The following is a 27,902-nucleotide window of genomic DNA, read 5'->3' on the forward strand; positions in this document are numbered from 1 at the left end:
CAAACTTTGACTAAATGGAAAATGGTCTCCTACTCTTTGGGTACTCTACTTACCTAGGAAAACAGCTATCTATCAATTTTTGCGGACTATATTTGGGATTAACCTTCTGTTCCAACAAACTTCGTACCCTGGTAGGCTTCATGGATCTCTTTAGGTTAGGTTTGTAGGTTGGGTTAGGTTTGTAGGCAGATCTATCCCTGCAGATACAGAAGATCTCACTTAGACAGCTTAGAGCGCTGTCCATGGATCACTTTACATTTATCAAATTCTATAAAAAGCTTAGAATCCATCATAGGCAATAATTTCAAATTTCGATCCGCTCAAAGGACTGTCAAATCGGCTGCATTCCACAAAATTATTTTGGAGATGTTTTATGCCGCTACAACAAAAATAGGGGAAAAAGGGCTACGACTCTGGAGATTGGTTGTTTTGACTCTTTAAACTCTAACACATAACAGTTTAAGTCTGTATTTACTACTTGTCTTCGAGTATTCTTCTTCAGAAGTTCTTACATACGTCTAAGAGGCTTAACGAACTTACAATTCTGAGACTCCATAAACCGGTCTTAAATAATTACCGTTGGTATTCGTTTTCACCTCAAGCAGATTGATGACGGATTATAAAGGTGTATCTTCAAAAAAGTTCACAAACTTCACTGAACTCTTACTAAGAACCTAAAATATAAGCAAACTCGTTGATTTTAGTAAACTTTGGTTAGGAGTCTTCGTGGACTCAACTAAATAACAAGATTTCTTCTTTTGAAGGGAGTTCAGGTACTGTGATACAAGTTTTGAACAGGGAGTGACTTGATCTATATATATATATACCCTTCATTCCAGTGTGGAGTAACGTTAGTCTTCATAGCTATAAATGTTATTCGGAAGACACTCCAAGTGCCTCTTCTTCAAATAAGATTTTGGTGTGTAATTTGTTATACTCTACTGAACACTGCGATCAATAACCTATAATGCAAACGCTAGGTGATGATGCTAGGAATCGAATTTAGAAAGTCACTTTATATTTCTTTAGAGCCTTTAGAAATCGGATCATAGTTTTAAAAGTCCCAGCATTGCATTTAAAACTTGTATACAGTCTTTAAAATTCAACACTCTACAACATCAAGACACACCCACTCTATATATGTCAGTCACACCGTTACACGAAATGAGCAACCTCACACAAACAATTTCAAATATAATTAAAGAGATTCAAACAATTTTCCTCTTAATTACACCGAAAACTGATTGCGATATGCTGCTCATCTACAAACACACACACATACAGGCAAAGAGAGAAAACATATGTAAGCTGTGAATTTGGTTATTAAATAGCAGATGTACCGTTATATGGTACAGTACAAGGGAACAACATGCGTCTCTACAAAAGGAGTTTAATTAAGATGTAGATACAGACGTGGCGTCACTTCAAATAAGAATTTATGCTATGGAACAAGCAGGTGGTTTTTAATGAGCAGACACATATGCGTGTGCAAACGCAGACACAGGCAAACACATGCAGACAAATACATACTCGTACAGACACGTTTGTTAAAATGCGCGTGTGAGTATATCAGTTTAATGATTCTTAAAATAAGCCAAATAAGCGTAAATACATATTTATTTAAACATAATTAAATACATATTTTAACTGTAAGCCAGTACAAGCGGTTTAGTTGGAGCCTGTGTGAGCTCAGTTAATATATGATGATGCCCTGTAGAAAATTTAATTTTTGAATTTTTTACTTTTAGAAATTTCTTATATCAAATTTATATCGAAAATTCGAAAATTAGTTACTGAGAACTCACAAACTTTATTCGAAAAATTCGAAAATTAATAAATATAACCTAATAATAAAAATAATTAATAAATATAACCTGTTTTCGAAAAATATTGGTTTCAAAAAGAAAACCACAAATTCTTTTAATTATCTTTAAAAATAAAAAAACGTTTGTAATAAATTAAAAGCAATTTCGAAGTTATGTTTTTCAAAAATGAATTTCGAAAAACACTGAAAACTTTATAACTACTGGTTTTAGCTATAAATTTCGAAAATGTAGATTTCTAAATACGATAAGTTTCAAAACCAAAATTTTGAAAAATTTCTGAAAATCTATTTTTTGAAAAACAAATTGTTTTTATTAAATGAGGGGTGATTTTCAACTAAATTAATTTAAAGAGTTTAAGTGCATGAAGTTCGACTTTGTCGAAAACAATTCAATTCGTATTTAAAAAAAAAAAAAACAAGCGAAGCAGAAAAATCACTACTTATCGGACTTAATGTTCGAAAAACAAAGACAGCTTCACATTGAAATTGTTGCGTATTATATATTTCAAATATAATCCATCCCAGAAATATATAATGCTAATATAATTTAATATCTACAGTTTCGAATGACATATATTTTGTAGTTTTCTTAATTTCGAAATATTACTTTTATATTCGAAATCTAACTTTACAACACCTGCTTGCTCAGTTGAATTACGTTTTCGTAATCGTAAATAAGAAGAATACATTTATAGTCACTATTTCCTCTATTTCGAATAATTTCATGTACGCCTTTTTCGAATTTTTTTCGAATATCACTGAAATTTATTTGTTTCTTTGTTTTTATTCATTAAAATATAGGATTTTTTAACTATCATCTAGATATCCGAAATTTCGCTTTCACAACTTCAGAATTATTGAAAATATTTACTAACCATTTAATATTTTCGAAATGTTAAAATTTCGAGAAAAATCAGTTTTTTTTATTTAATGGGGATAATCCAAAATGAATACAAAGCAAACGATTTTTAAAAAAACTTGTTTTCGAAATAAAATTCGAAAGTTTTCGAACATAAATTTTTCATTTTATTTTCAAAATATATTAAAAATTTAAAAGAAATATGGTATCGAAAAATATCAGCGAATTTTTTTTTTCGAATTTCGAAAATTTCCTAATAAATTCTTACTGGGCATTAACGTTTGAAGTTCGCGCTTGCCACTCGCATATATTTCCACAGCAGCTGCTGGATTTACTTAACTGTAAACGCGTAAAATAAAAAAAAACATTAATTTACAGCAAAGGAAGTGGAAAGTGTGAAGCAGGAAGCGCACACATTTTACACACACACCACATAAATTTCACAAAGAGCAAATAAATAAATAAATATAGCGTGTAAGCAGGAAAAGGTTAAAATGCAATCAGATGCCAAATAAATTAATTACATACCAACTGAGCGCCAAAGCCGAGGCGAACACGCCAACAACAACAACAAGAAAACCAAAGCAGTGGTAATTAGGCAGGTGTGCGGAGAAAGTAATGAAAGAAATTGAGTGAAAGAGAGGGAGAGAGAAGGTGAGAGTGTATAAAAAAGAGAAAACGGGGATAAAGAGAGCGTGTTTGTGTAAAATATTGTATAATTAAATGGGCTGCGAGTGAAAGCAGCGTCCTTACTAATGTCTTAAAATTAATTGTTGCTAATATTTCAAGCAATACTGTATATGAATAAGTAGAAATGATAGTCTATATGCAAATATATATTTAATATTTCATATTTTCTCCTCGTAGACATACCAGTTGTGAGCCTGGAACTCGGCACCAATTCCATAAACTCCACCTTTCGCGAAGGCATCGACGTTTTCTTCGAGTGCAATATCAAATCGAATCCCTGGGTCTACAAAGTCAGCTGGCGTCACAATGTAAGTATGCATAACGGTGAACATATGGCTTTTTAAATTATATACTTCTGGCTTTTTGTATACTTTTCTTCGTATTATATTGTACATACATATGTTTGGGAGCGTGTGTTTGTGTGCAAAGAAAATTATAATCGCATATGTCTTGCGGTGCTTTTGTTGATGATGATGGATTTTTCATTTTCTATGCCTTCACTGTTGACAATTTAATTTATATAACTCATATGTATGCATAATAATCGCATATGACATGCCTTAGTGGCTACAATTTGCTTTCATGTGTGCGAGTATGTAAATAAGTGTGCGCACAGCCACGTGCATAGAAATAAGTGAGCAATAAGTTTATTTTGGAAAATGAAAAATGCAAAAATTTTTTTTAGTAGGGTGTGACTGAAGATACGGAAATTTGCGATTTTTTTATTTCAAACTCATTCTTGCTGTTTTTGTTGTTCTTATAGCAGTCATTGTCACTACTGAGAACTTTTACTGATATATATAAATTTTGGTACTATTGTTGTTGTTGTTTGGGTTTTGATATCACTTGTTGTTGTTTTCCATAAAAAGGTACAAAGTGTGCTGTCGAGCACAACGCTGTCCACTCATTTCTTTCCTGTTCCATAAACCATTACCACAATTGTCGGAACAGAAATTCTTAACCCTTCTGAGCTCACTTATTATTAGGCTTCTTCTCATAGATGTTCGAGTTAAAATTATCCTAAAAGGACTGGTAAGATTTTATAATTATTGTAACTTAACGCAAAAAACCTATGCTACCACTTTTGATTTCGATTTCAACTATAAGGTGTGGTCACATAAGGGTTAAAATGGAGCTTGCATTCCATTTTAAAAATGTTCGAAAAGTATTTATTATTATTTTTGTTATTTAACGTTCAATGTCGATATTATTAGTTTGGATTCAGATGGTAATCGGTTAAGGTGTGTCACTAAAAGGTTAAAATTTATTTATTTTTTTCTACTTGAAAGCAAAAATTGTAAAATCATTGTAATTTGGAAATCTAAATCAATGTTTAGTCAAAACTGGTAGACTAAACATTGTTGGTTATAGGGTACCACAGAGGGGTTAATATTCCATTTTTTTTTACGGAAATCCAAAAAATGTACGCAGGGTGATATTTTAATTTATATTTTATATTTCAATATTTTAATTTATCACCAAAAGACGATATTATTAATGTTAATTAAGATTCCGAGTAGTTAAGGGGTGTCACAGAAGGGTGAAACCATGGTTTTTCGACTCAAAACCAAAAAGATTAGGAAATATTCATAAAAAAATGCAAAATTTAATACCAATATTAAAATTGCTAGCTGTGACGCAGATTTCAATAATTAAGGGCAATACAGAAGGGTTAAAGCTCGGTCTGTCGACTAACAGCCAAAAAATTGTACGAAATATATAATTACATAAACTGTATTTGTATAGTTTTTAATAATTTTCATGTTTTCTCTTCTTAGAGTGCTCTGAACTTCGACCCCAGCTTAAAGAAGCACTAATTTTTCATAAAAACTGTAAATTATAACTTCAAATACTTGTGTTACTAACCACATAAGGGTTAAAATTCATAATTTTCGCTGTAAAAATTTCTCCTCCATTTAAGCACCACCCTAATACCAACACACACATAACACGCACAATAAGCGCATAGAAAGTCTTATGTTTATATTATTGCGTAGCACAGTACACATTTTCGGCTTTCAGCTCGGGCTTTTCAATCTGTTTCACTTTCTTAAGCGCAACAAAAAAAAAAAAAGAAACAAGAAAATAGCTGAAAGCATTTTCTTTAAACCTAATTGAAAATTATTATTTACATATAAATCAGCCTTAAGCATTGGCAAAGTTGCAAAAGGTCTCACGTGTAAGCTAAATACATACATACATACTTGTGTAAGCGCATAAAGCGCAAGGCATTCACATGTATGTAAGTATGTAAGGATGTATGTGTGTGTGTGCTCTTAAATGGAACTCCTGCAACTTGCTCATAAGTTTGCTGATGCTTAGCCGCCGGCAAAAATTTCTCATTATTTCTTTTTCGTTTATACTTCACTTTCTTTTTTGTTGTTGTAGTTTGCGCATTTCATTTGCCACTTTTTTCTATCGCCTCTTTCGGCATTTGGTTCCTGGTTCTTGATGCTGTTGACTTAAGTTGCTAATTTTTGTTGGTGCCCTATATGAGTATGCCATTATTGAATTTTGAATTATTTTTTTTTATTTTTTTTTGTACTTGGAATTTAAGCTTATATCGATGGCTCAATTGCTTACTCGCTCTTCTAAATTAAATGCGAAAGCAGCGCCTTAGGTGTAACCTCGTTTAGACATGTGAAGGTCTATTGAATAGAAAATTTGAAATAGAAATTTTTTACAGCGTAATACTAGAATTCGTTTGGTTGAATTCCTAATTTCTCCTCTCCAAAGCAAAAGCATATCAATAGAGCGATGATAAAATCTTATTTGCCATCTATTGCTCTTAAAAGCCCATCTAGTCAGTTCCTGGACCCTTCATTCTTATAACATTTGACTTTAATTCCTCCAGCTATCATTATAATAGGCTATTCTTCTAACTTTCAAACCTTTTTAGATTATCAGATTTTCAAGTTAATTTTTAACAACTAATGTCTTAGAACTTTCCAAAAATCTAAAACTAATTGCAGAAACTTACTGAAGCAAGTTCAATTTATCAGTTTGTTTCGAACACTTACTAACACAGACTTTTTGCAAAATATATCGAAAAACTGTAAAGTATTTCCCGAAATGCCTCAAACCATGAATAACTGTTGTCCTCTCTGAACTGAGGACGCTAACAACTAACATCAACAAATTTGTGACAGGTTCTTAGCGATTGGTCGATATATATATGTCTTCACGCTCCATATTTAAGAGTACAGTATTTTTCTAAAATAACGAATATTCGTTTTACTCGGTTTAACGAACAACATGAAGAAGACATATGAAGAATGAGGAAAAAATCAAATAACATCGAACCAGAATTAAAAATAAAACTGGAAAAAATTCAAAAGAAATGTGCAAATTGAAAAAATGTTGAATTTTATAAAAAAGCTTAAAATTATTGATCAGCACCAAATAGAAGTATGAGTGTCAGAATTGGTCCATTTTGGAAGAATTTATTGGATTTGAATTGTTTTGTTATGGTTTTTCATTTTTTAACAAATAATTAATAAAACAATTTATTAAACTGCAATTTACGGATATTTAACTAATTTTTATTGATAAAAATACCTCTAAGTGAGTACTCGAATTAACGAAAAATTCGATATAGCGAACAGGCCTGACAATTAATGTGTTCGTTATTTCGGAAAACTACTGTACTTGGTATCACAAAAATACGAACGTCTTTTAACTGTCCATGGGGTTTATTGTGACTCTTTTCTCGGCTATCAGGCTTTTAACCGCGCCTAACCTAAAGATTTAACCTAAGGAGAAAATTAAACCAGTAAGGAAGGGCTAAGTTCGGGTGTAACCGAACATTTTATGCTCTCGCAATTTATTTATTTAATTTTATTAAGATAACAAACAATTTGACCCCCATATTCAGCATATATATGGTATAAGGCCCATTGAAAGTTTGAAAATCCTAATATTAAGTATATGCGAGTTAGGTGAAGTTATGACCCGATTACACGTATTTTAGGCACGGAGACATTATATTAGAAGAAAAATATTCCCTTTGAATTTATTAAAAATATCTGAGAGATTCACCTATATTTTCGTTAAAAAATGTATTCGAAGCTCTAAGGTTCTCATATTCGATGAATGAGGCATTGAATACTCATGGTCCGATTCTGGCGATTTTTAGAAGAGCGATGCCACACTATAAATGCAGTATTTGTGCAAAGTTCTATTCCGATATCTGCACTGGTGCTTCCTTTATATATTGCAAAGCAAACGATTCAGATTGGCTTCAAAGCTCTTTTATATGGGAAGTAGGCGTGGTTGTGAACCGATTTGGACTATTTGCACAACATATAATTGGGATGCAAGGGAAATATTACAAACCGAATTTCATTGAAATTGGCCGAGTAGTTTCGGAGATATGGTTTTTGACCCATAAGTGGGCGGAACCACACCCATTTTAAAATTTTTTTTTGTTTAAAATTTTGAATGCAGATCTTCTGTGCTTTCTTTATAATGAAATTTAAGGCTTCTGTTGGTTTTCCTTACTGAATTAAAGCATTTTCAGTCATTTTCAACATAAGCTTTGCATGGGAGGTCGGCGTGGTTATAATATGATTTTCTCCATTTTTGGACTATATAAAGAAATATCTGAGAAAAACGACTCCTGAAAGTTTCGTTGCTTTAGCTTTAGTAGTTTACGAGATATGAACAAAAAACTTAGAATGGGGCGGGGCCACGCCTACTTTCCCAAAAAAATTACATCCAAATATGCCCCTTCCTAGAACAATCGTTTGTACCAAATTTTAAGTTCATAGCTTAATTAATGGCTTAGTATTTTCGGTTTTCGACATTTTGTGGGCGTGGCAGTGGTTCGATTACCATCTTCGAACTTAACCTTCTTATGGTGCCAAGAAATACGTCTTCCAAGTTTCATCAAGATATCTCAATTTTTACTCAAGTTACAGCTTGCACAGACGGACGGACGGACGGACGGATGGACGGACAGACAGACATTCGGATTTGAACTCCACTCGTCACCCTGATCACTTTGGTATATATAACCCTATATCTAACTCGTTTAGTTTTAGGACTTACAACCAACCGTCGGTTCAAAGAGACAACAGATTTTCAATTAAGATTTTTGAATTATTTAAGATATTTTTAGCTTTCCTAAACAAAAAATAATAAATATCCCTTTCTCTCCCTCTCTCTTCCAGGGCAACATACTCGAGAACAATCTAGCCGAAGGCATCATAGTGGCTAACCAAAGCTTAGTGCTGCAAAATGTGAGTCGCGCTCGGGCTGGCATCTACACCTGTGTCGGCAGTAATCGGGAAGGTGATGGCGAGAGTAATCCGGTGCATTTGGATATAAGATGTAAGTAACCGAATTGCATGTATAAAATTACACCAATAAAAAGTTATATAATAAAGTTGAAATAATTTCTGTTATATGAAGTATTGTATATTACAGTGTGACACATATATTTTATATTTACACATTCTTTATGAGTTCTCAGCATCAGCATCTACATCAGCTTGCTGTTGCGTGCTCAACAGAAATTTATCGGTCTCTTCCGAGATGAGTAACTTTTTCAGCAATTTTCACACTGTGGCAAGCATGTAATTCACAGCAACGGAAAAAATATGAGTATTTGTGAAATGCTGAGTGGCTTTAGGGTGGGACTGAAAAAAATATAATTTAGGATTTTTAGCATTCTTACTTCACAGTTATGATTGGCTTTTTTTGTTTTTAAGTTTTAGTACAATTTATATTAGGGTGACACTGAAAAAATCCAACTTCTGATATTTCATCCATATCAACTATTCAGTCAGAGCTACCGCTGTCAAAAATATCATATACGAACTTAGGTGCCGCTTAAAGTGGATTAAGACCGAATTCAGAGAGCCCAAAAAAATCGCATTATATTAGGGTGGCACAGATGAAATAAAATCAACGATTTTTTTTGCCGTCCATTCCTACTTCAGCCGAAGCTTCAAAAACGAATTTTAGCTCACATTTGAAAAAACTTTCAGACTTTCCTTGGCTATACATCTCCGCTTGGCCTAAGACCACTAGTTCCAGGTTGATGTAAATTCCTCCCAATTCTACCTTCAATTAAGTACCACCCTCACATTCATATACACAACCCATAAACACGAACGGCTTACTGCCAGCAACTGACAATTGGCTTCTTCTGCCTACGGAAGATGGCTTCCGGCCTCAGTATGCCTCTTAGCTTTTTGTCACATACTTTTCTGGCCTATTTATTTATCTGTTTGTTCGCCAGCGCCAGGTTTGGTAGTAGGCATTACTTTGGATCTGGTACAAACAAATTGCCTGTCATTTCTTATGCCCGACGCAGAGAAGAATTACAAAGAAGCTGCTGCTGCAAATGCAGGCAGCAACAAAACAATGCCACTCCAGCCAGCATAAATGCCAGTCAACGCTAGTGCGGGCACTCACACACATAGCCATGCGTATAGCTGAAACGCATCCTGCTGCTGCTGCAGTCGGCCGCTTTACCTCCTTACATCCTGTGCCAGCTGCCAGGGCAACTGTCAAAGCATTCATCTTACTTTTACTCAGATTTTCTTGTGACTTATGCGCTGCTTGACACAAATGCATACGCACACACACACACAATGGCATATATCACTTCCGTTTCACCAAAAGTACTCAAACACACACACAGACACACAAAAGCACTTGCACGCACTTCCGCAAAGGCTGTGGCATTTAAATTGTGACTATGCTCTGCTTGACAGCATCGATTGTTGTCGTTAGTTTGGTCGCTCTCTCTCTCTCTGTTTTTGCTACGTTGATTTTCGGAAATTAAAATTACGAACCAACCGGCATTTATGTACTTGGTAGGCTTGACTTGAACGCATTCTACTTGTTTTACTCTTAAATCGTAAATTGCAAATGTCAATGGTCAATGTGGTGTCCCGTTACACATATGCTTTTATATATGTGTTTGTATGTGTGAGTGTGTGAGCGTGACTGTGCATTTCTACATCCTTTGCACGTCCTGTGGTGCGAGATTAGTGCATGCAAGTGGCGATAAATTGCATGAGATTTCAATTTGTTGAAATATTCGAAATCTTAATTAAGATCGGTTTGAAAAATTGCCGAAATATGGCAATTAGTTGAGAGAGAACAATCAAGGGAGCATTTTGAATTTTTTACGATGTGTGGGCTATCGCAAATTATGGCAGTAAAATTATGGGTTTTCAGAGATTGTGCAATTTTTTAATAGAAAAAATATTATTTTTTAAGATTTGACAATTATTTGTGTGTTAAAGCATTCTGTATGCAAATATAAGTCAAAAATGATTTTAGACCAGTTTTAATTATACCAGTTTTATTTTACACCAGTTTAGTTTTAGACCAGTTTTAGTTTAGATCAGTAAAACACCTGTTTGAAAATCAAATATTTCTTAATGACTAAAAATGACTAAGCGAAATTGAGAAAAAAATATTAAAGGACAACAAAAATAAATTGACTCAAAATAAAATACGAGGGCTGCTATATATATTTCTGGCCTAATAATGAAAATAGGAATATTTATCAACGAAAATGGTTTTATTGTTTTTCAAAATATTCTCCATCAAGATTTATACACTTTTGCATGCGCTCAAACCAATTTTCGAAGCACTTTTTTTGAGCCTTTTTTTTAACGATTGTCAAATTGTGGGGGATCCAACGAGAACAAACCTTTTTTACGGCCAGGTGTTCATGCAATATCGAATGTATGCTGGTGGGAGAAATGCATAGATATGCCTGTTTTTTTTTTTTAGTAGGGGGAAGCATCGAAAGCCGGAGTGCGGAACTTTAATCCGCTAAACCTAACCTACTCCCAACACAGGACCCTCCCACGGGACCACCGGATAAGGTATTACTTCGTGGAAGTGACAAGACTTTTAAGTCTCCTCTATAGCGCGGACTGACTGACGCCTAATCTGTTGAATATGTCTCAGTTCTGTCATGATTAAAGCTGCCGCTTCGCTAACAGCTTTCCATTTCTTGGAGGACTGACACATAAGTGCAGTCAAATTTTCCACCGTTAAGCTACCACCTAAGGTTGTTTCCATCTTTTCCCTTTGGAAACGGAATTTGTACAAAATCCAGGTCCCCATGTTCCCTATGTATCCACGAATTGATGTCCGGTATTAGTCTATGGGTCCACCGTCCTTTGGCTGAGGTTTCCCACCGTTGCTGCCACTTTGTGATGCTAATTTTTCTCTCTTCTATATTTTTAGTCTCAGAGGGGGTGCTGATAGTTTATACAGCCGAGCTAGTTCATCACCCTGGATGTCAATAGGCGGCATGCTGGCTAAAACTTCAGCAGCATCACTGGATATGGTTCGGAAAGCACTAATTACTCGGATTGCCGACAGTCTATGTACTGCGTTAATTGGTCTAAAGTACGCTTTAATGTCTAATGCCTGAGTCCATATCGGAGCCGCATACAAAATTACGGAAATCATCGCCTTTGCAATTAAAAGTCGTCGACTGGATCGGATGCAGCCTCTATTCGCCATCATTCTAGATAGAGCGTTGTATATTTTATTTGCTTTGTTTGCCGTATGCGCCAAGTGCTCCTTGAATTTAAGTCTGGAGTCTAGTATGACCCCCAAAGTTGGCTGCGACTTATTCTTAAATTTTGACATACAAATTTTGTACGCTGATCCTCACGGGTCTATGTTCGCTTCTTCACAGAGCTCTTCAAAACACTTTCTTTTGCTGCTGATAATGGCTGTCTTCAGGAGTTTCTTATGTCTTTTAAATACCTCTTTGAGACTGTTTTCGTTTTCGCCACCCTGGTTGCGCTGTAGGCGACGTCTAGATGAGTGGCAAAGCTTTCTGATCGTGGCTATTTCTTCATTCCACCAATATACTGGCCTTCGTTTGGTGTGGTGTGTTGTCCGGCGCATAGTAGCGTCGCATCCTTCAACCAGTTCTTTTCTAACTGCGGATACAAAGTGGGCTGCGTCTTCGCAGGGAACATTTGCTGCGCGCCAGCAGTCACAAAAAGATCAGAATCAAACTCTTTTTGCTTCCAGCCTCTTTTGTTACACCTGTTCCTACTGAGGTGCTCCGTCTCTCCGGGTAACGAGACTTCTGCCATAATAGCCATGTGATCGCTATTTGCTAGACGCCCACGATGATTAGTGCTTCTGCATGCCTCTATCTGAGGGTATGTTACGTGACGGTCTTGCATTATCAGTTCACGTACGGCATCGATGTTTTCTGGCACAACGGCTGTTTTTGGACGACCTTCACGGAATTCTTCTTTGAGCGAGCGTCGGCCACGATTGAATTCGTTGTACCAGTTTTTCACAGTGCTATAGGATGGTGCTTCATAGCCATACAAAGATTTTTGTTAATCGATGCACTCTTGTCGCGATAATCCACGTCGAAAGTTGTGAAAAAATGTTCACGAGTTAATTTCATTTTTTTCACGATTAAATGACACAACGTTCTGAGTGATGTTATGCTGAAAAATGTCAAACTTTCCAATGGAAATGCCAGATTGCACCTGGCAACACTTAGTGTTGCCTAGGCCCGAAATATATATAGCAGCCCTCGTAAAAATTTAAAACGTACATAAATTTCTAACCAGAACATTTTCTAATTTAAAAAGCCTCATCTAAATTAAGATGGTATGCCAAATGTTGCCTACATTTAGGAGCAATTGGAATATGAAAATTAAAAAAATACGATTGAAAACAATTCAACAAGGAGACAACAAAAAGCTAATAGTAAATGAAAATGATGGTCAAACTCAACTATTGCTTTCATATCCAGCATATTTCTAAAAAAAAATGTTAAAGAAATATTTTCAGTAGAAAGTGTTGCCTACATTTCGGAGCAGAAAAAAATTTTTTAACCAAAATTTGAATGTTTTCACATTAAAAATCGTATTAAATCATTACAACCAATATGCATTCTTAACCTCCACCCTCAGCTTTTGAACAGTTCATATTGCCTACATTTTGGAGCATATGATTTTTTTTACTTTCTCAGCAAGCGGATATTCACGTTGACTCTCGGTCTAATGGCCACGGAACCATAAAAGATATTGGATTACGGAGTCCTACATGTGAATGAAAAAAATCAAAATTATGGGCGTGAAGTTGCCCACATTTAGTTGGAATTTTATATCTCACGAACTGCTGGTTTGCTTTGAACCCCATTTGGGTTACAATATTTGTAATACAATTTGAAAATAGGCGAAATCGAACTATAAAATTTCTGAGCCCCCAAATACGAAATATGAGAACTTCCGAGCCTAAAGCTGAGCTTAAATGCAAAATACTGCTAAATTTTAACGATACCTTACTGAGATTGAATTGACATCTTTTTTGATATAATCGGTTAGTACTTCCCCTAGATCACGTATACCTTATATTAGATTGGCAAATATCTCCCTTCTGCTTTTTTGCTCTTTATTCGATGCTTTATAAAAAGTGTTAGAGTAATCGGATTTAGTTCAAACATTCGCCGTTTCGTTCGATAATCTGTTTCCATCTAGACGGCAGTTTCATAATACCCCCCTCGTAGAAGCCCCCTTCCTTATTTGCGAAGAACTCGGACAGCCACTTTTCACAAGCCAGGAACAGGTGGTAATCACTTGGCGCTATGTCCGGGCTATATGGTGGATGCGATGAAACCTCCCATCCCATCTGAGCTCCCGTAGCTTCTGACGAGTCATCAACGAAGTGTGGTCTGGCGTTGTCCTGGTGGAACACTACACCCTTCCTGTTGGCCAATTCTGTACACTTCTGGTCGATCGCCTTCAAGTGGTCCAGTTGTTCGCAGTAGATGGTAGAATTAAGCGTCTGGCCATATGGGAGCAACTCATAGTGGATGACTACCTTCCAATCCCACCAAACACACAAAACCTTCCATGGTTTAAAATGGTTTGGTGACTAACTACCATCTCCTGGGCGATGTCATTCCACATGCCGGTCTAACTCGATGTTTTCTATGATTTGATCGGTATTCGTCGTCACAGATCTGCCGCCGGCTGTGTTATCCATGGGGTCGTATTCATCCGCTCTGAATCGTCGAAATCATTCCTCCGCAGCTCGAAATGATAATGTACCTTACCCCAAAACACCATTAATCTCACGGAACGTTTCTATCCCGGATTTGCCTTTAACGAAGGAAAACTTTAAAATCGCGCGAGTTTCGGCGTAAGTGAACTCCATGTTTACACGTCTATAACTGTTGAACGCAATATCCAAATTAATCATGTCGTTTTACAGGTTTAGTCAAGATCTTTCAAAGATGCATAGTAATGACACGAGCTCTGTAGCGCTTTATACATAGTCGTGAAATAAAAAAAAACGGGAGGGAGATATTTGCCCACCTAATGTAATGGTTTTCGAACTTTCGGGTTCATTATACCGGTTAATATGAAATATATCTTAGTAAAATTTTTTTAAAATAGATATAGTACTACAGTTTACTGAAAAATACCGCCTGACCCCTAAAAATTGGTGATATTTGTGAATAATTTATATATACATATATTATATTCGACTACATCCGAATCCAGCACTTCCTTATTTATTTTTGAACAAAATTCCATTTCTAGGCAATCAAATAGCTTTTATCGTTCAAAATGTGAGACAAGATATTATTCATGTATGTATATAAAGTTCTAAATAAATTGGATATCCGTTGCCAAACGAAATTGTGCATTTAACATTAAGCGCACTAATTGCGCTTTTCGAATTGTCTAATAACTAAATGCATTAAAAATTTTGTAAATTTTGTAATAAATAACAATTAAAGGCGAGTAAATTGAGATATTGTTTATGGGCGTGCAGAAGGGGCATATACATAGAGATATATAAATAAATAAATGTATATAGATAAATATACAGTTATTCAATTTAAATACATATATAGTGTATTTATATAACTGTAGCAAATAATAACAGTAATTGAAGTAATTTATTTAGGCAAACATTACTTAGCACTACAATTCACACAACAAAGCATTGAAGAAGAAGAATAATAATAATTTCTATATCTTGTTGTTTTTGTTACTTTAAACGCATTTATTTATACAAATAAATGTTGCAGATCACATGTAGTCGCTTAATTAAACGAGCGAAGCCAATTAATTGCTGAGTTTTACAATTATAGACGCTTGGAGCAGCTATAAAATGGCATTGTGGGCAGCAGTCGTGCCTTAAATTGAATGAAAATTTCAATTTCCCATTGTTTTAGGCGCATATAAAATTAATTGTGCATTGCAATTGATAACGCTGTGAATATAATACAACAAAAACAAAAAACAACTACATATGTAATATATATACAGATAGCTATACAAGGATCCAGCAATCTATGCAAATGCGAAATGCCAACGCTGCATTGAGATAACTGTGCGCAAATGACGAGACAAATGCGATATTATGCATGGGCAAGTGAAATCTGTAATATTTATATACAAAAGTATATAAGTATATAGTCTTATATACATATATTTATATACATACGCATTTATCCATATATGTATATAGACCTTTCAAGCAATTGTTAGCTGTCGCTATGTCATGCATGACACTTGAAATTAAACTAAATAATTCAGAATTTAGCAGCATGTTAATTGCTGGTGTTGTTGCTGCTATTGTTTGTTGCTGTCGTAAATGTTGTGCTAAGTAAGGGCCTAGCACTACTATAACCAGTTGAAATTAGTTTGTAATCCTCACAGCGTAGATATGCGTGTGTTTCTTATCATATACTCGACTGCTACCGTCGCTTGCATTCAAAACTATCAAATTACACTGGTTAACAAATTTTGGGTTTGACTTTTTCGAAATACTAAATTATTCATAAATTAAAGCAATAATTAAAGAATAAGAATACTACTTATATACTAGCTACCCTTAGTACTTTTCTTCTCAGTACAGCTGTCAAATTTTTCCAAAGTCAAGTGCCGTTAACTCAACCTTATTACTAATTAGCGGATTAATTTCTCACTTTTCCAATCAAAACAACGAACGGCTCTACAAATCTATAGAACTCTAAAACTGTACAAAAACATGTTTCTCTGTAGTTATGAAATTATTCAATTTTATTGAATATCTTTCTATGTTCAAAACCACACCACTGACCTCATGAGCTCCCATTGTTAAGATGAAGCCTTCTTTGTTGCACGATCCTTGCGTTAAGCTGAACGAGACAATCAACTCAAGTGTGACGGTCTTACAAAACTTCATTCCAACATTATATTCGTCATACTTCTAGATTACTTTGTCCAAAATTAAGCATCGTACTCAGAGAAGCTGGGACTTAGTCTTATAACTCTCAAGACATAACCGATATAGGCGTGATATTTTTTTGTATCAAATGATTTATTGTTACAGTGGAAGCTCATTGTTATACTTTATTAGGTAGATCTGGGTTATGGAAAAGCTTTATTGAATTCCCATAATTCTCTGAAGCAACTTAGGTTTCTGTCTCCAATATTGTATTCGCTATGTTTAGGTACTTTTAAGTGTTCTTAGTCCGTTTTTTAAGTAATTCTTCCTAATTTGCTTCAGGTCAATTCATGTTTTTCTGAAATATTTTAGGGTGGTCCCTCCTTTACTTGGTAGATTTAGAGGCCTTCTGTAAGATTTCGCTTTACGTATTTACATCTTTCGTTGATATAATTCAAGTTCCTCTTCATTAGGGAAGAAACATCTTTCTTTTTCTATGAAATTTATTTTGCCCATTGAAAGCCTGTATGAGAGAAAATTGTGAAAAAACATTGATAATAGAGTTACACCAATTTGAAGCTGTATTCACAAATTTAACATTTTAGGTTAGATTTATCAATGGATTTCAGAACATTTTTTGATAAGTTGAATGATCCAGTATTTGATAAGTTTTTCGAGGGAAGCGTTTTGTAAACGTTCTGACTACTAACAAGTGTATGATATTTTATACTCTGAGTCTTTCTTTGGGATCGACTCTACCTCAAAATAATGTCTGGAAGGTATTTCATTATATTTCATGAATATTGCTGAAGCGCTTCCAGAAATCGCTCTTTAACAAATTTGGTTTGGGATCCACTTGTCTAACTAAACCACAAAACTTGTGAATAACTATTACTGGAGATTCAATTTTGCACTAAAATATTTGTAACCGATTAACTCTTTCTCTCAAAACCGCCGTTGCACCAAAATTTTAACCTCCTCAAAAATCCGTATCTCAAATATTCCTGCTAACCAATGTTTAACTGCAATTGCACTCGGCTGTTAGTGAGGATTATCCTAGTGTTAATGTATGCTGTTGTCTGTGCACTTGCCGAGCTTTAACTTGCACACAAGCAATCTTCTGCCATGCAAAGTCCAATGTTATTTTGTCTGGCTGCTCGAGCTTGCCGTTTGGCCGAAGACACTGCTGCTGCAATTTCAGGCAGTTTGTCTGCCCTAAAGTTACTATACATGGCATATATTTATATGTATCTATTGTCCGGCTGCCGGTTTTGCCAAATTGTTTGTCGCATCCTTATTTGGCATTTGCTCGTGTCGTAGACAATTTAGTTTGAATATTTTAAATTGTTTTCTTGTTTGCATTTCACACACACACACTCGAATTGACTGCATATGTTACATACATACATATGTATATACGTATGTGTAGTATGCAACGATTTCGTAGTGTAGTCTTAAGCTTACTAGCATAGTTACAATCGTTAAAGAGATTTGCTGCATTCAAGTTGAATACTTGACAGCTTCAAATTGCCGTAACAATTTCGTCTGCTGCAAGTATTTTACAACAACATGTGTAATCGAAGTAAATGAATTCGATGGTGAGGAATTTGTCACATATTTCTCGAATATCTCGACTAATTGAGGTTAGAATGGGTTAAAGAGATGCTTGAATTGTGGTGACACACTTTAAAAGCTTTAGAAAAAGCTTTTTTAAGAGTATTACTTAATTACAAATCATTATGAACTAATTTACGGTGAATCTTTAATCCTATTTAAAGACATAAAATATGAAATTAACAGAGTTCCTCTCTCAAATAGATTATACATCAATCATTTGAAGTTCACTTCAAAGCTTCTAGGACAAAATTCTTGTGTCAGTTGGAATAAAAAAGTGGCGAAAACAGTTTACAAATCTGATCGATTTTAGTAGTTACGAAAAACTGTGTCTTCTAAATATTTATCTCATATAAATTTTGAAGACAGTACTGATTTTCACTTATGAAGTTGAGACCTCAACAATTTTAACGAATCCATGTTCTCAAATATCCATCTAAATCATCCAGTGGCAAAAACCCATTAGTGGAAACACTTGTTGAAGCATATCCCTAGTTCTACTTACTACCATAAAGAGTTCTAAACACAATATCCCAGATCATCATAGAGTCCTATTAGTAATATCGAAAAGCCAACATTTTAGTAAATTTTCCCACAAGTTCACAATCTTAGAAGTAATATCGGAATCTTGAATATACAAAATTTTTTTATTCCTTATCAATATTATACTAGATAATTCTTTACACATTCTTTGTCAGCGATATCCTAAAATAACTGGATTGTCTAAAGTTTTACAAACTGTAAGGTCGTCAAAGCAAACTGGACCACCAACTTTCATATTTAAGACTATAAGATAAATTAAAATCGAATCTATCTAGAGAACCAAGTTTCTGTGCTGAGAACTTCACGGTTTCTGGGAAGGACATAGGTTATATCTAGTTATTATACAGCTAACTGTTATTCAACTATGAGATATCTAGTATTAAACGAATAGGAACTCAACCCACTTTAGCTCTAGCTTAAGCCTGGCATATTCAGAATATAGTTTGTTACAACAAAAACATTCTCTAAATGATTTCGAGCATTACGTTTGAGTTTAAAGTCTTCAACGAGGTAAGACCTGGCTATATTCCAGTTACATAAACTCAACTAACGTGGAAACGGGCTGACTTTCATCGAAGTCCGAGTACAAAACTAAATAAACCTTATCAAAGTCTAGGGACAACTATAGCAGTAAGAGCCATAAAAATACTTATATAATCGATCCAGAAAAGAAAACATTTAACCAAGAAACATGCTTCTAGATCTCTAGACTGAATGGAACATACCTATCTACTAACCTAAAATGCTTTCTTGTTCTAGACACAATATAAAATTGGCAATTTCGGTGTTTTATTGTGGGTCTAACAGTTTCTTATATGTTTGAGTGTTAAAACTAAATTACCCAGCTTGAAATATTTCAAAGAGTGAGTCAACAGTACGTACATATCTAACCTCACTTTCGACTGCAAGTTCCACCACACATATACTATCCCTAAGAAACCCGTTGTCTTGGTTATTACTGTTAAAACGAGGAAGTGGATATACATATACAAACAAACACTCGTTCGATCAAACAAATTAAAATCATACAGAATTGTGTCAACACCAAGCACTATCGAGCAGCTGAAGTATCTTCCGATAAAGCATCTTTTAATTTCTGCACTTAAACGAAATATTATTATAAACGTATGTATATATATTGTATATCGGTAAATATCCATATAACTGTAAAAATATAAGAAGCTTAATATTCTTATTAAATACTACCTTTATGGGCGAAGATGCAAGTGACGACAGTCCAGCCTATGTGTTTGAGTGTGTGTGTGAGCGCGTGTGTGGGAAATTAAAATTGCCAATCCAGTGAAAAATCATTTTAAAAAGTCAATCCATCATTCAATGACAGACTTGAAATTAAAATAATGCCCAGTTGAGGCAGCATGGAAAGCTGCGAAAGACACAAAGTGAAAGCGTGGCGATAAAAGCTTGAGCATTTTTCCATTGATTTCTTTTTTGTTTTTTTTGCATTTTAAGGCGAAATTAAACTTGAGTCAATGTTTTCATTTAATTATGCAAATGTTGGGCCGCAAGTGGGCTACGTGTGTACACTCTGGCTGGCACAGGCATGCCGCCAAAGAGTTGGAGTTATGGAATTATCGGCGTAGCCACTGTTAAGCACACAAGTGAATGCAGAAAATTTACTTACACGACTGTAGAAGGTACGAGAGGGTACTGATAAGGTCGTGAAATTTTGTTTTATCTACTCAAACAGACCTTACTCGTTACTGTGCGCGCCTAATTGCCGGTAACGTTTAACAATGTGAGTTTATTTCAAGAAAAGGAAAGCACAGATATGGTAACTCAAACTATTTCACGAAATCTTCAAGTCGTCTTTGCCTTCTGATAACGAAATACCGAGAATTCGTTGGCTAAATATATGTTACACCAATACGTACAATAAAATGTTGCCTACATTTGGGATGAAATTACATATAGACTAAAAGTTCGAATATTAAATGAGGAAAAAAATAATGAATGAAATATAGACACTTTCTAGAGTTGAAATACTTAAAACACATTACAAAATTTTTCTATTACAACTTTTAATCCACAAAATTCATATCAACTACCTCTCAAACACGCGTCGTTCTAACACAAATATACACACATATCTCCACACACATTTCAACTGCAGCATGTCACTTAAAAAGCCTGTTGTTTTAACGCTTTACTGCGTCACTTTCTGCTCTTCTTTCACAGTTGCGCCCGTCTGTCGGCCCGGTCAGCGTTTCGCCTACAGTTCCGGACGACATGAGATGGTTAAAATTGCCTGCGAAATCGAGGCAAATCCAATGGAGGCCACATACAGCTGGAAATTCAATGCAACACTCGGCGAGACTATCGACATACCGGCATCACTCATCGCTGTGGATCGTGGACGCAGCATAGCGCACTATACGCCCATGACGGAAAATGTAAGTAGCGCGAAGAAAGCACGACATGAAAGACTGCATTGTTTTTGCTATTGCATAGGCAGTGGCGATTGTCACAGAGCTGAATGAGTTAAATGTGGGAAGGCAAAGCAAAAACAGCTGGTGACTCAATGTACTCGTATGACTAAGTGACTAGTTTGCTGCGTAAATGATTGACGTACATAGGTCCTTGACTGACTGGTTTACCGAAAAAAAAAAGAAAGTTCACTAATTGAATGGCTCTCTAGTTCCCTGTATGAATTACAGACTAATTGCTGATTAACTTACTAACTTGATGAATTAACTGAATAATTGTCTGACTTTTTTATTGACTCATTGTCTGATTTGATGAATTAATGACTGACTCTGCACGATTTGGCAATATGAAAGACTTCCTAGATCACTGTCACAATAACTGGCAAATTTGTCAAGTGACTGACTAATTACTTTTTCGAATGAATTATATCCTAGTTTACTGTGTAAACGACTGATATTAATTCATCGTATGAATGACTGACCAGCTCACTACTTGAATGACTGACTATTTCAATGTGTGAATGGATATCTACACTTTCTTGTTCACTAAAGGAATAACTGACTAGTTGGATGAGTAAATGACTGATTAATTATTTAATCGAAGGAATGAGTGACTGGTTCACCGAATGTATAACTGACTAGTTTGCTAAGTGAGTGACTAATGCTAGAATGAATGAATGACTTTCGAGTTCACTAAGTAAATAACCGACTAATTTTCTAAGTGACTAACTAATTACTTAATCGGCTGATGGACTGACTTGTTCAATGAGTTACTGACTTTTTAGTTCACTAAGATAATGACTGCCTAGATCATTTAGTGACTGTTTTGCTGACTAAATGACTAACTAGTTTGCTAAGTGAACGTAAGACCAACTAGTTCCCTCGGTGTTTAAATGTATAACTGACTACATGACTGACTACGCGCAATTCACTGACTGGCCATCTGCTGACTGCTGCTGTAACTTCAACTTCCACTCCGTATTTGAGTTGATCGAATGTCAGTGGCATGAAATATGATGTGTTGCCTGTGTCTTGCCACTGCCGCCATCATGGCGAAATGCTTTGTAGTCCACACGTGACATTTGCACCTACCAACACTTGCAGACATCGCTACATATATGTATGTATGAGTGTATGTATGAAATTTAATGGCAGACAGCTTTCAGTCACTCGCATGCATTTATGCGCGCGTCTGTGTCGCCTCCGTACGATAAATCATCAATTTTCCAATAGATTCGCATAATTTTCCAACTGAATTGCGGTTTTGAATTTGCAATGAGACTGCTGCAATGCTGCAGTTACCAGACGACCAATATGCAACCGACCAACAACAATGCGACACACACACAACAAAAGGAGGTCAACGTTAGCCAGCTACCAGTTGTCAATTTGCTTTGCTTAAGGTCGTTAGGCGCCTATGTGTATATCGTTATTTGTGCACGGCTCTGTTATGCAAATGTGCTGTCATACAGACATATACACACTTACATATATGTATGTGTATGTGATGGCATGTATAGGGTGGCTTGCATACTAATAAATTCTGTGGCATTTTTTTCGCAATTTGTCTATAAAGCGCTTTTATGCTAACTAACTTGTTGTTTTTGTGTTTTATTTTTTTCTTATTTTTCTCTTCCTCTTTTAACTCCTCTTCTTTGCAGGACTATGGCACGCTGCTGTGTTGGGCCAGCAACGAAATTGGCGATCAGAGTGAACCGTGTGTTTACACCGTGACACCGGCAGGTGAGTGTCAACAAACAATAACAACAACACAACATATTGTTGCTGTTGTAGGAAGTGTGAAAATGCTTAACAGGCATGTAAGGCAGGAAGAAAAAGTGAATTGCAATGTGTGAAAAGAGAAATGTTGTTGTAGTAGTTTTTGTTTTTGTTGTTATTTTTTTTTTTTGGAGTTGTAATAGTCATGTCCCGCAAAAAAAATTTGGTGACACCCCTTGCTAATAATGACGCGCCATATTCGCTTATGTTGGCGCCACAATGTCAGCTGTGCCACTTGCAACATGTCAATTGCGCTTGCGGCAGACAGAATTTTTTCGCATCTTTGCAACATAAAGGTTATGCTGTGTTATGCTTTCTATGCGTTTTTATGTTTACCAAAGCCAACAAATGGCGTACGTAATACATGGACGCCTCTTTACGGGCTTTTGGTGTTTGCCGCAGTTGAAAGCGCTTTTTGGAATTTTTTTTCGAGAAAAAAAATAGGGTTAAATATTTAATTGAAATTTTGTTTCTAATATAAAATAGCGAAATAAAATTTAGAATTTTAATTTTAATAAATTAATAAATAGTTCTCTGTTGGCAACTCTGGTCTGGATTATTTCAAATTCTGTCAAAATATTCTCAAAGACTTAAAAGGCAATTATAGTTACTAAAGCCCACCAACATTAAACTCAGAGATCCGACGGACTTTAAGAGGGCTATTAAACTGGAGAGTTGACGAAATTATGATATTCAAGCCGGACTACATATTTGATATAAGAAGTATTTGGAAGCTGGAGATCTGACAATTTAAACAAGGTATCAATATCCTCAGGCTAAGACCACACTACTTCTACCCGCACGAAGCAAGTTGAAGAGCACACCATTTGAAATTATTATATTGCGCAAAATAGTTGTAACGCTCTTCAAGCCACAAGAACAGCCAACCAGAAACTATATATACAGACCATCAGTCGAAATCTCGCGTTACCCACCAGCAACGCGTTACCAACTTCGTAAATCCGACCTCGCAGTAAGCCACAAAGAATACCTCATTTTCCATCTTGACCGCATAACAATCCCAAGGATAGAAATCTCGAACTTCAGTCTTAGCGGTAAAGACTGGAGAAATTGCGAACTTTCTCTAGTTCTCTAAGCCGATCAAATAGGGATCAAAAGGGAAATTTGGGTCAGGTGAACTGCACCTGAAAAAATAAACACTCTCCAAATTAATTTCTTGTATGGTTCCATTTACTGAGAACCGACTAGGAGAACGATATGATATTTGTCCCGTAGTTACTTAAAACTTGTTCCATACCAAGGTCACAGTTTGTAGTGCCCTAAATATAGGTTCTCACCAGTTTCTTAGACCCTTCGGTTGGTTGAACTGCTCCACTGAAATCATAGCATTGTGTTCGACTTGTAGTTACTTGAAGATCTTTCTATTCGCATTTTGATCGAGCGATATTCAGACCAATCACGCTCCTCCGAGTTTTTTATTCCTGCTCCTTAGTTGATTCGGAATCCATAGACTCAAAAGAATTGAGATAGTAACGACCTTGAGGTACAGAGACCACATAGTCTCGTTTAGGAGTTCAATTAGTTATGACTTGCTTATATAAAATTGGACAGAGCGCCCTTCTGATGAACAAATCAAATTTTTTTCCGCGTTCCGACAATTCAAAAGTATTTAAAAAACTCTTTCGAAATTTTTGGACGTTATTTTTAGTGTTTGAAAAAGAAATTTATTTTTTCCGTTGTTTCAACTTTTTTTATCCAATCACTCGCACAAAATGTCACGGCAGCATTGCGACGAATAACTAAAGACCACAACTTGTTGGTCTTCAAGCATTTTTTTGCTGTCCAGCAAAGCTTTCTAGATTAGTGTCAAATGACAAAGTTTTGTTAGCCAGCGTTTTGTATTCAAATTGCAAGCGTATTCAAAACACATAGCAATTTCGATTTTTTTCTACTGCAACACTCTTGCATTTCATGCCAAAAAAGTGAAATCGAGGAAAAATAAAGAATTTCGCACTAAAACTACTTTTTTCCACTTCACAGGCGAACCGGATCCATTGGTTAACTGCACGCTACTCAATCAAACGTCGACCGGCTTTCAAATTGAATGCATCGAAGGCTTCGACGGCGGTCTGCAGCAGGATTTCATAATGGAAGTGTATGTGAACGGAACGACACGCCATCCGAAAATTTACAAATCAAAGTGAGTAGACCAAACCAACCAACCGACCAGCCGACCGTAGAGTCAGTCAGCCACGCAATGCGTTGGCGCACCCAAAACTAAACCAAAACTGCACGCAGTCACCTACTACCGCTATCAGTTCCCTTCCCTCCTCTCCCACCCACAACACTCAACAATTCGGGCTATTCATGCCTAAAATTGTGTTGAACGACTGGCAGCTCCGCAATATATGTCCATTTGTTGGACGCTTGAAACACAGCTGCCGCTCTCTCGGCTGACATACGAGCACAACGCCTAGTGGCAGGCAGCAAATGCAATAACAGCAACAAATTTCACAAACAAAAAAAAAAAAAAAAAATCTGCATGCTGTGACGCCGAATTTCACTTCAATTCCGACATTTGTGTAGCTCGCCGCCCTTTTTTTCTTCCATTAAATTCGCAAATCTTCTATTCACTATACACACTTTTGTCTCTACTCATTCGCAATGCTTGCCTTCTTCGTTCTCCCTGTTTTTATTTTTTATTTTATGCTACTCAATGCTCGGTTGATTTTTGAATGGTTGACTTACTCGTTTTTCATCTTCTTCTTTTTTTGTACGCTGCTGCTGCTGCCATGCTTTTTTACTGGTGACTACTTTTATTGCCTGCTGTCACATTTCGTATGCCTAAAATGCAACAATAACAATAACCATAGAACACCATACTTCGAGGTGCGCGGTCTGGTGCCCGGCGCTGGCTATAATGTCTTCTTGGTGGCGCACAACACGAAGGGACGCAGCAATGCAACCATACTGCAAGTGTATACGCTCAAGGATCCGGAGAAGCAGACAGGTGAGTTACTCCCATCTATAGTTCATCGATGCAAATGCGTGCAATTAAAATTTAGTTTTTTGTTGAGTTATGAATACAGATTTATGTAGTTATGTAGTAAATTTTTTTTTAGGAATAAGTTTGGGTCTATAAATATTTTCTTAGGTCATAATAGCGTAATTTAAAAAAAGTGATAGTGTTCTATCTTTTTAACATTTAATTTAATCAATTAATTGATTATTATTATTTTTTTAATAATTATTAATTATAATTAATTTGAATTTAATTTGATTAGAACTCAAGTCATTTATTTAAAATATTTTAAGTTTAACTAATTTAATTTAATTTGTTTTAATTCAGGTCAGTTTGATATAATTCATTTCAGTTTAGTTCGAAGCAATTTAACTTAATTTAGTTCAATTCATATTCATTAAGTTAATTTTTTTGAATTTTCTCAAATTAATTTAAATAAATTTAGTCCATAATAATTCATTTGAATTTAATATAATAACTTAATTTACTTCAATTTGACTGCATTTAAGTCAGTTAAGTTATTTTATTTTAACTTTATTGATTAACTTTAAACTGGCTTAATTTGTTATATTTGAACTTAATTTAAAATAATTAAATTTTTATATATTTAGTTTTTTTTTACTTTAAATTAACTGTATTTAGTTATTTCATTATAAATTTATTTTAATTTAATTTACGTAAGCAAGTTTAATTGAATTTCTTTAAATTCCTGGCAATTCGATTTAACTTTAATTACTTTAAAATCTTTAAAATTTTATTTAATTTATTAGCTCAATTTAGTTTAATTTTAGAGTAATAATAATAGCGTACTAATAGCGTTTTTAGATAGCCAAATTAATTGATCAATCAAAATTTTTATTGAGAAATCCTTTTTTGCCTTTTACACTTTTACTCGATAACCGATCAGCTGTTATACATTTTTGTTATTGTTTTTTTATAAGAAGTTGGTAAGTTTCATCAGCTTATTGATATTTTTACCAGCGACATCTACCGTAGCTTTTTTTATCAAACAATTCAGCCAATCGCAGACAAAGAACGTATATCGTACGTCTTTGTCGCAGAGTTGCATTTGATTTTCAAGACGATTTAAATTCAATTAAAAATGAATGTAGATCCTAATAAGCGTTTTAATCGAGCAAAGGCCGGTTAATTGATTAATTAGTTCCTGTGTGAAAAGGTTATAATAAGGCTTGGTGCTAAGATCCCACAAACTCTCTAATATGTATTACTAGAGAGTTTATTGAGTTAATAATTCGTTTCGAAAGTGGATTGGAAAGTATCCCTGCAAGAACTCATCTAGCTGTAAAACCCAGATAGGAGTCAAAAATTTCTTGTTGATATCGAAAGGTTTGATACAATAACAAACGCTTTATGCCATTGGCATAGTCTTCTTTTAAGCAACATTTTCAGGTTTTGATTACATATTTGCCTTAAGAAAACCTCAATATTTTTGAAACTTATTTTGAGTTCAACTGGTTTCGAGCGTCATCTGGTGAACCTTAGCATATATATATATTTATATTTAGGCAAAGTTGAATTATCTAAAAATATCCAAAGAGTTCGCTTAACCTGACAGCTGTCAACTTATCCACTTTCTTGATTTTTTTAGATAGCAAGTCATTAAAAAAAGTCATGACTTTATTTCATTTTCGAAACTCTTATTTTCACCTTCATTAATACAAAAATAAATTTTTTGTTCAAGTTAAATTTATTTTAATATAATTTTTCCGAATTTTTAGTCGTAATTACTTACAAAAAGGGTGACATGTATACGCCGCCACGCTTTTACGAACTAACAACTGCCACTACTATTCTAACAACACAAATCTACAACAGTACAATAACAAAAATTAAAACAAATAAAAGTAAGAATACAAAAAAATTTAGCCCCAAAGTGTCCAACAAACCGAGCATACGCATTGAATAAAAATATATGTACATACATTAGGGTGGTTCTTAAAAAAGTCAAAAAGGTAATTATATGGT

General features: G+C 35.0%; 1 protein-coding gene across 2 annotated transcripts in view; it reads left to right on the forward strand.

Annotated features, from left to right (window-relative positions):
- LOC105213954 (uncharacterized) overlaps window positions 1-27,902 on the forward strand; it is a 286,125-nt gene that overhangs the window by 228,300 nt on the left and 29,923 nt on the right. Inside the window, exons 10-16 of one of the 2 annotated variants that reach the window (XM_029041474.2) lie at window positions 3,552-3,682; window positions 8,546-8,705; window positions 20,907-21,121; window positions 22,816-22,897; window positions 24,935-25,094; window positions 25,768-25,904; window positions 27,656-27,781. In XM_029041474.2, coding sequence (XP_028897307.1) covers window positions 3,552-3,682; window positions 8,546-8,705; window positions 20,907-21,121; window positions 22,816-22,897; window positions 24,935-25,094; window positions 25,768-25,904; window positions 27,656-27,781 — 1,011 coding nt within the window. The remainder of the gene's footprint in view (window positions 1-3,551; window positions 3,683-8,545; window positions 8,706-20,906; window positions 21,122-22,815; window positions 22,898-24,934; window positions 25,095-25,767; window positions 25,905-27,655; window positions 27,782-27,902) is intronic. The other variant, XM_029041475.2, reaches the window with a different exon arrangement.

Source organism: Zeugodacus cucurbitae, chromosome 6 (assembly GCF_028554725.1).
Source record: "Zeugodacus cucurbitae isolate PBARC_wt_2022May chromosome 6, idZeuCucr1.2, whole genome shotgun sequence".
NCBI classification, from domain to species: Eukaryota; Metazoa; Arthropoda; class Insecta; order Diptera; family Tephritidae; genus Zeugodacus; species Zeugodacus cucurbitae.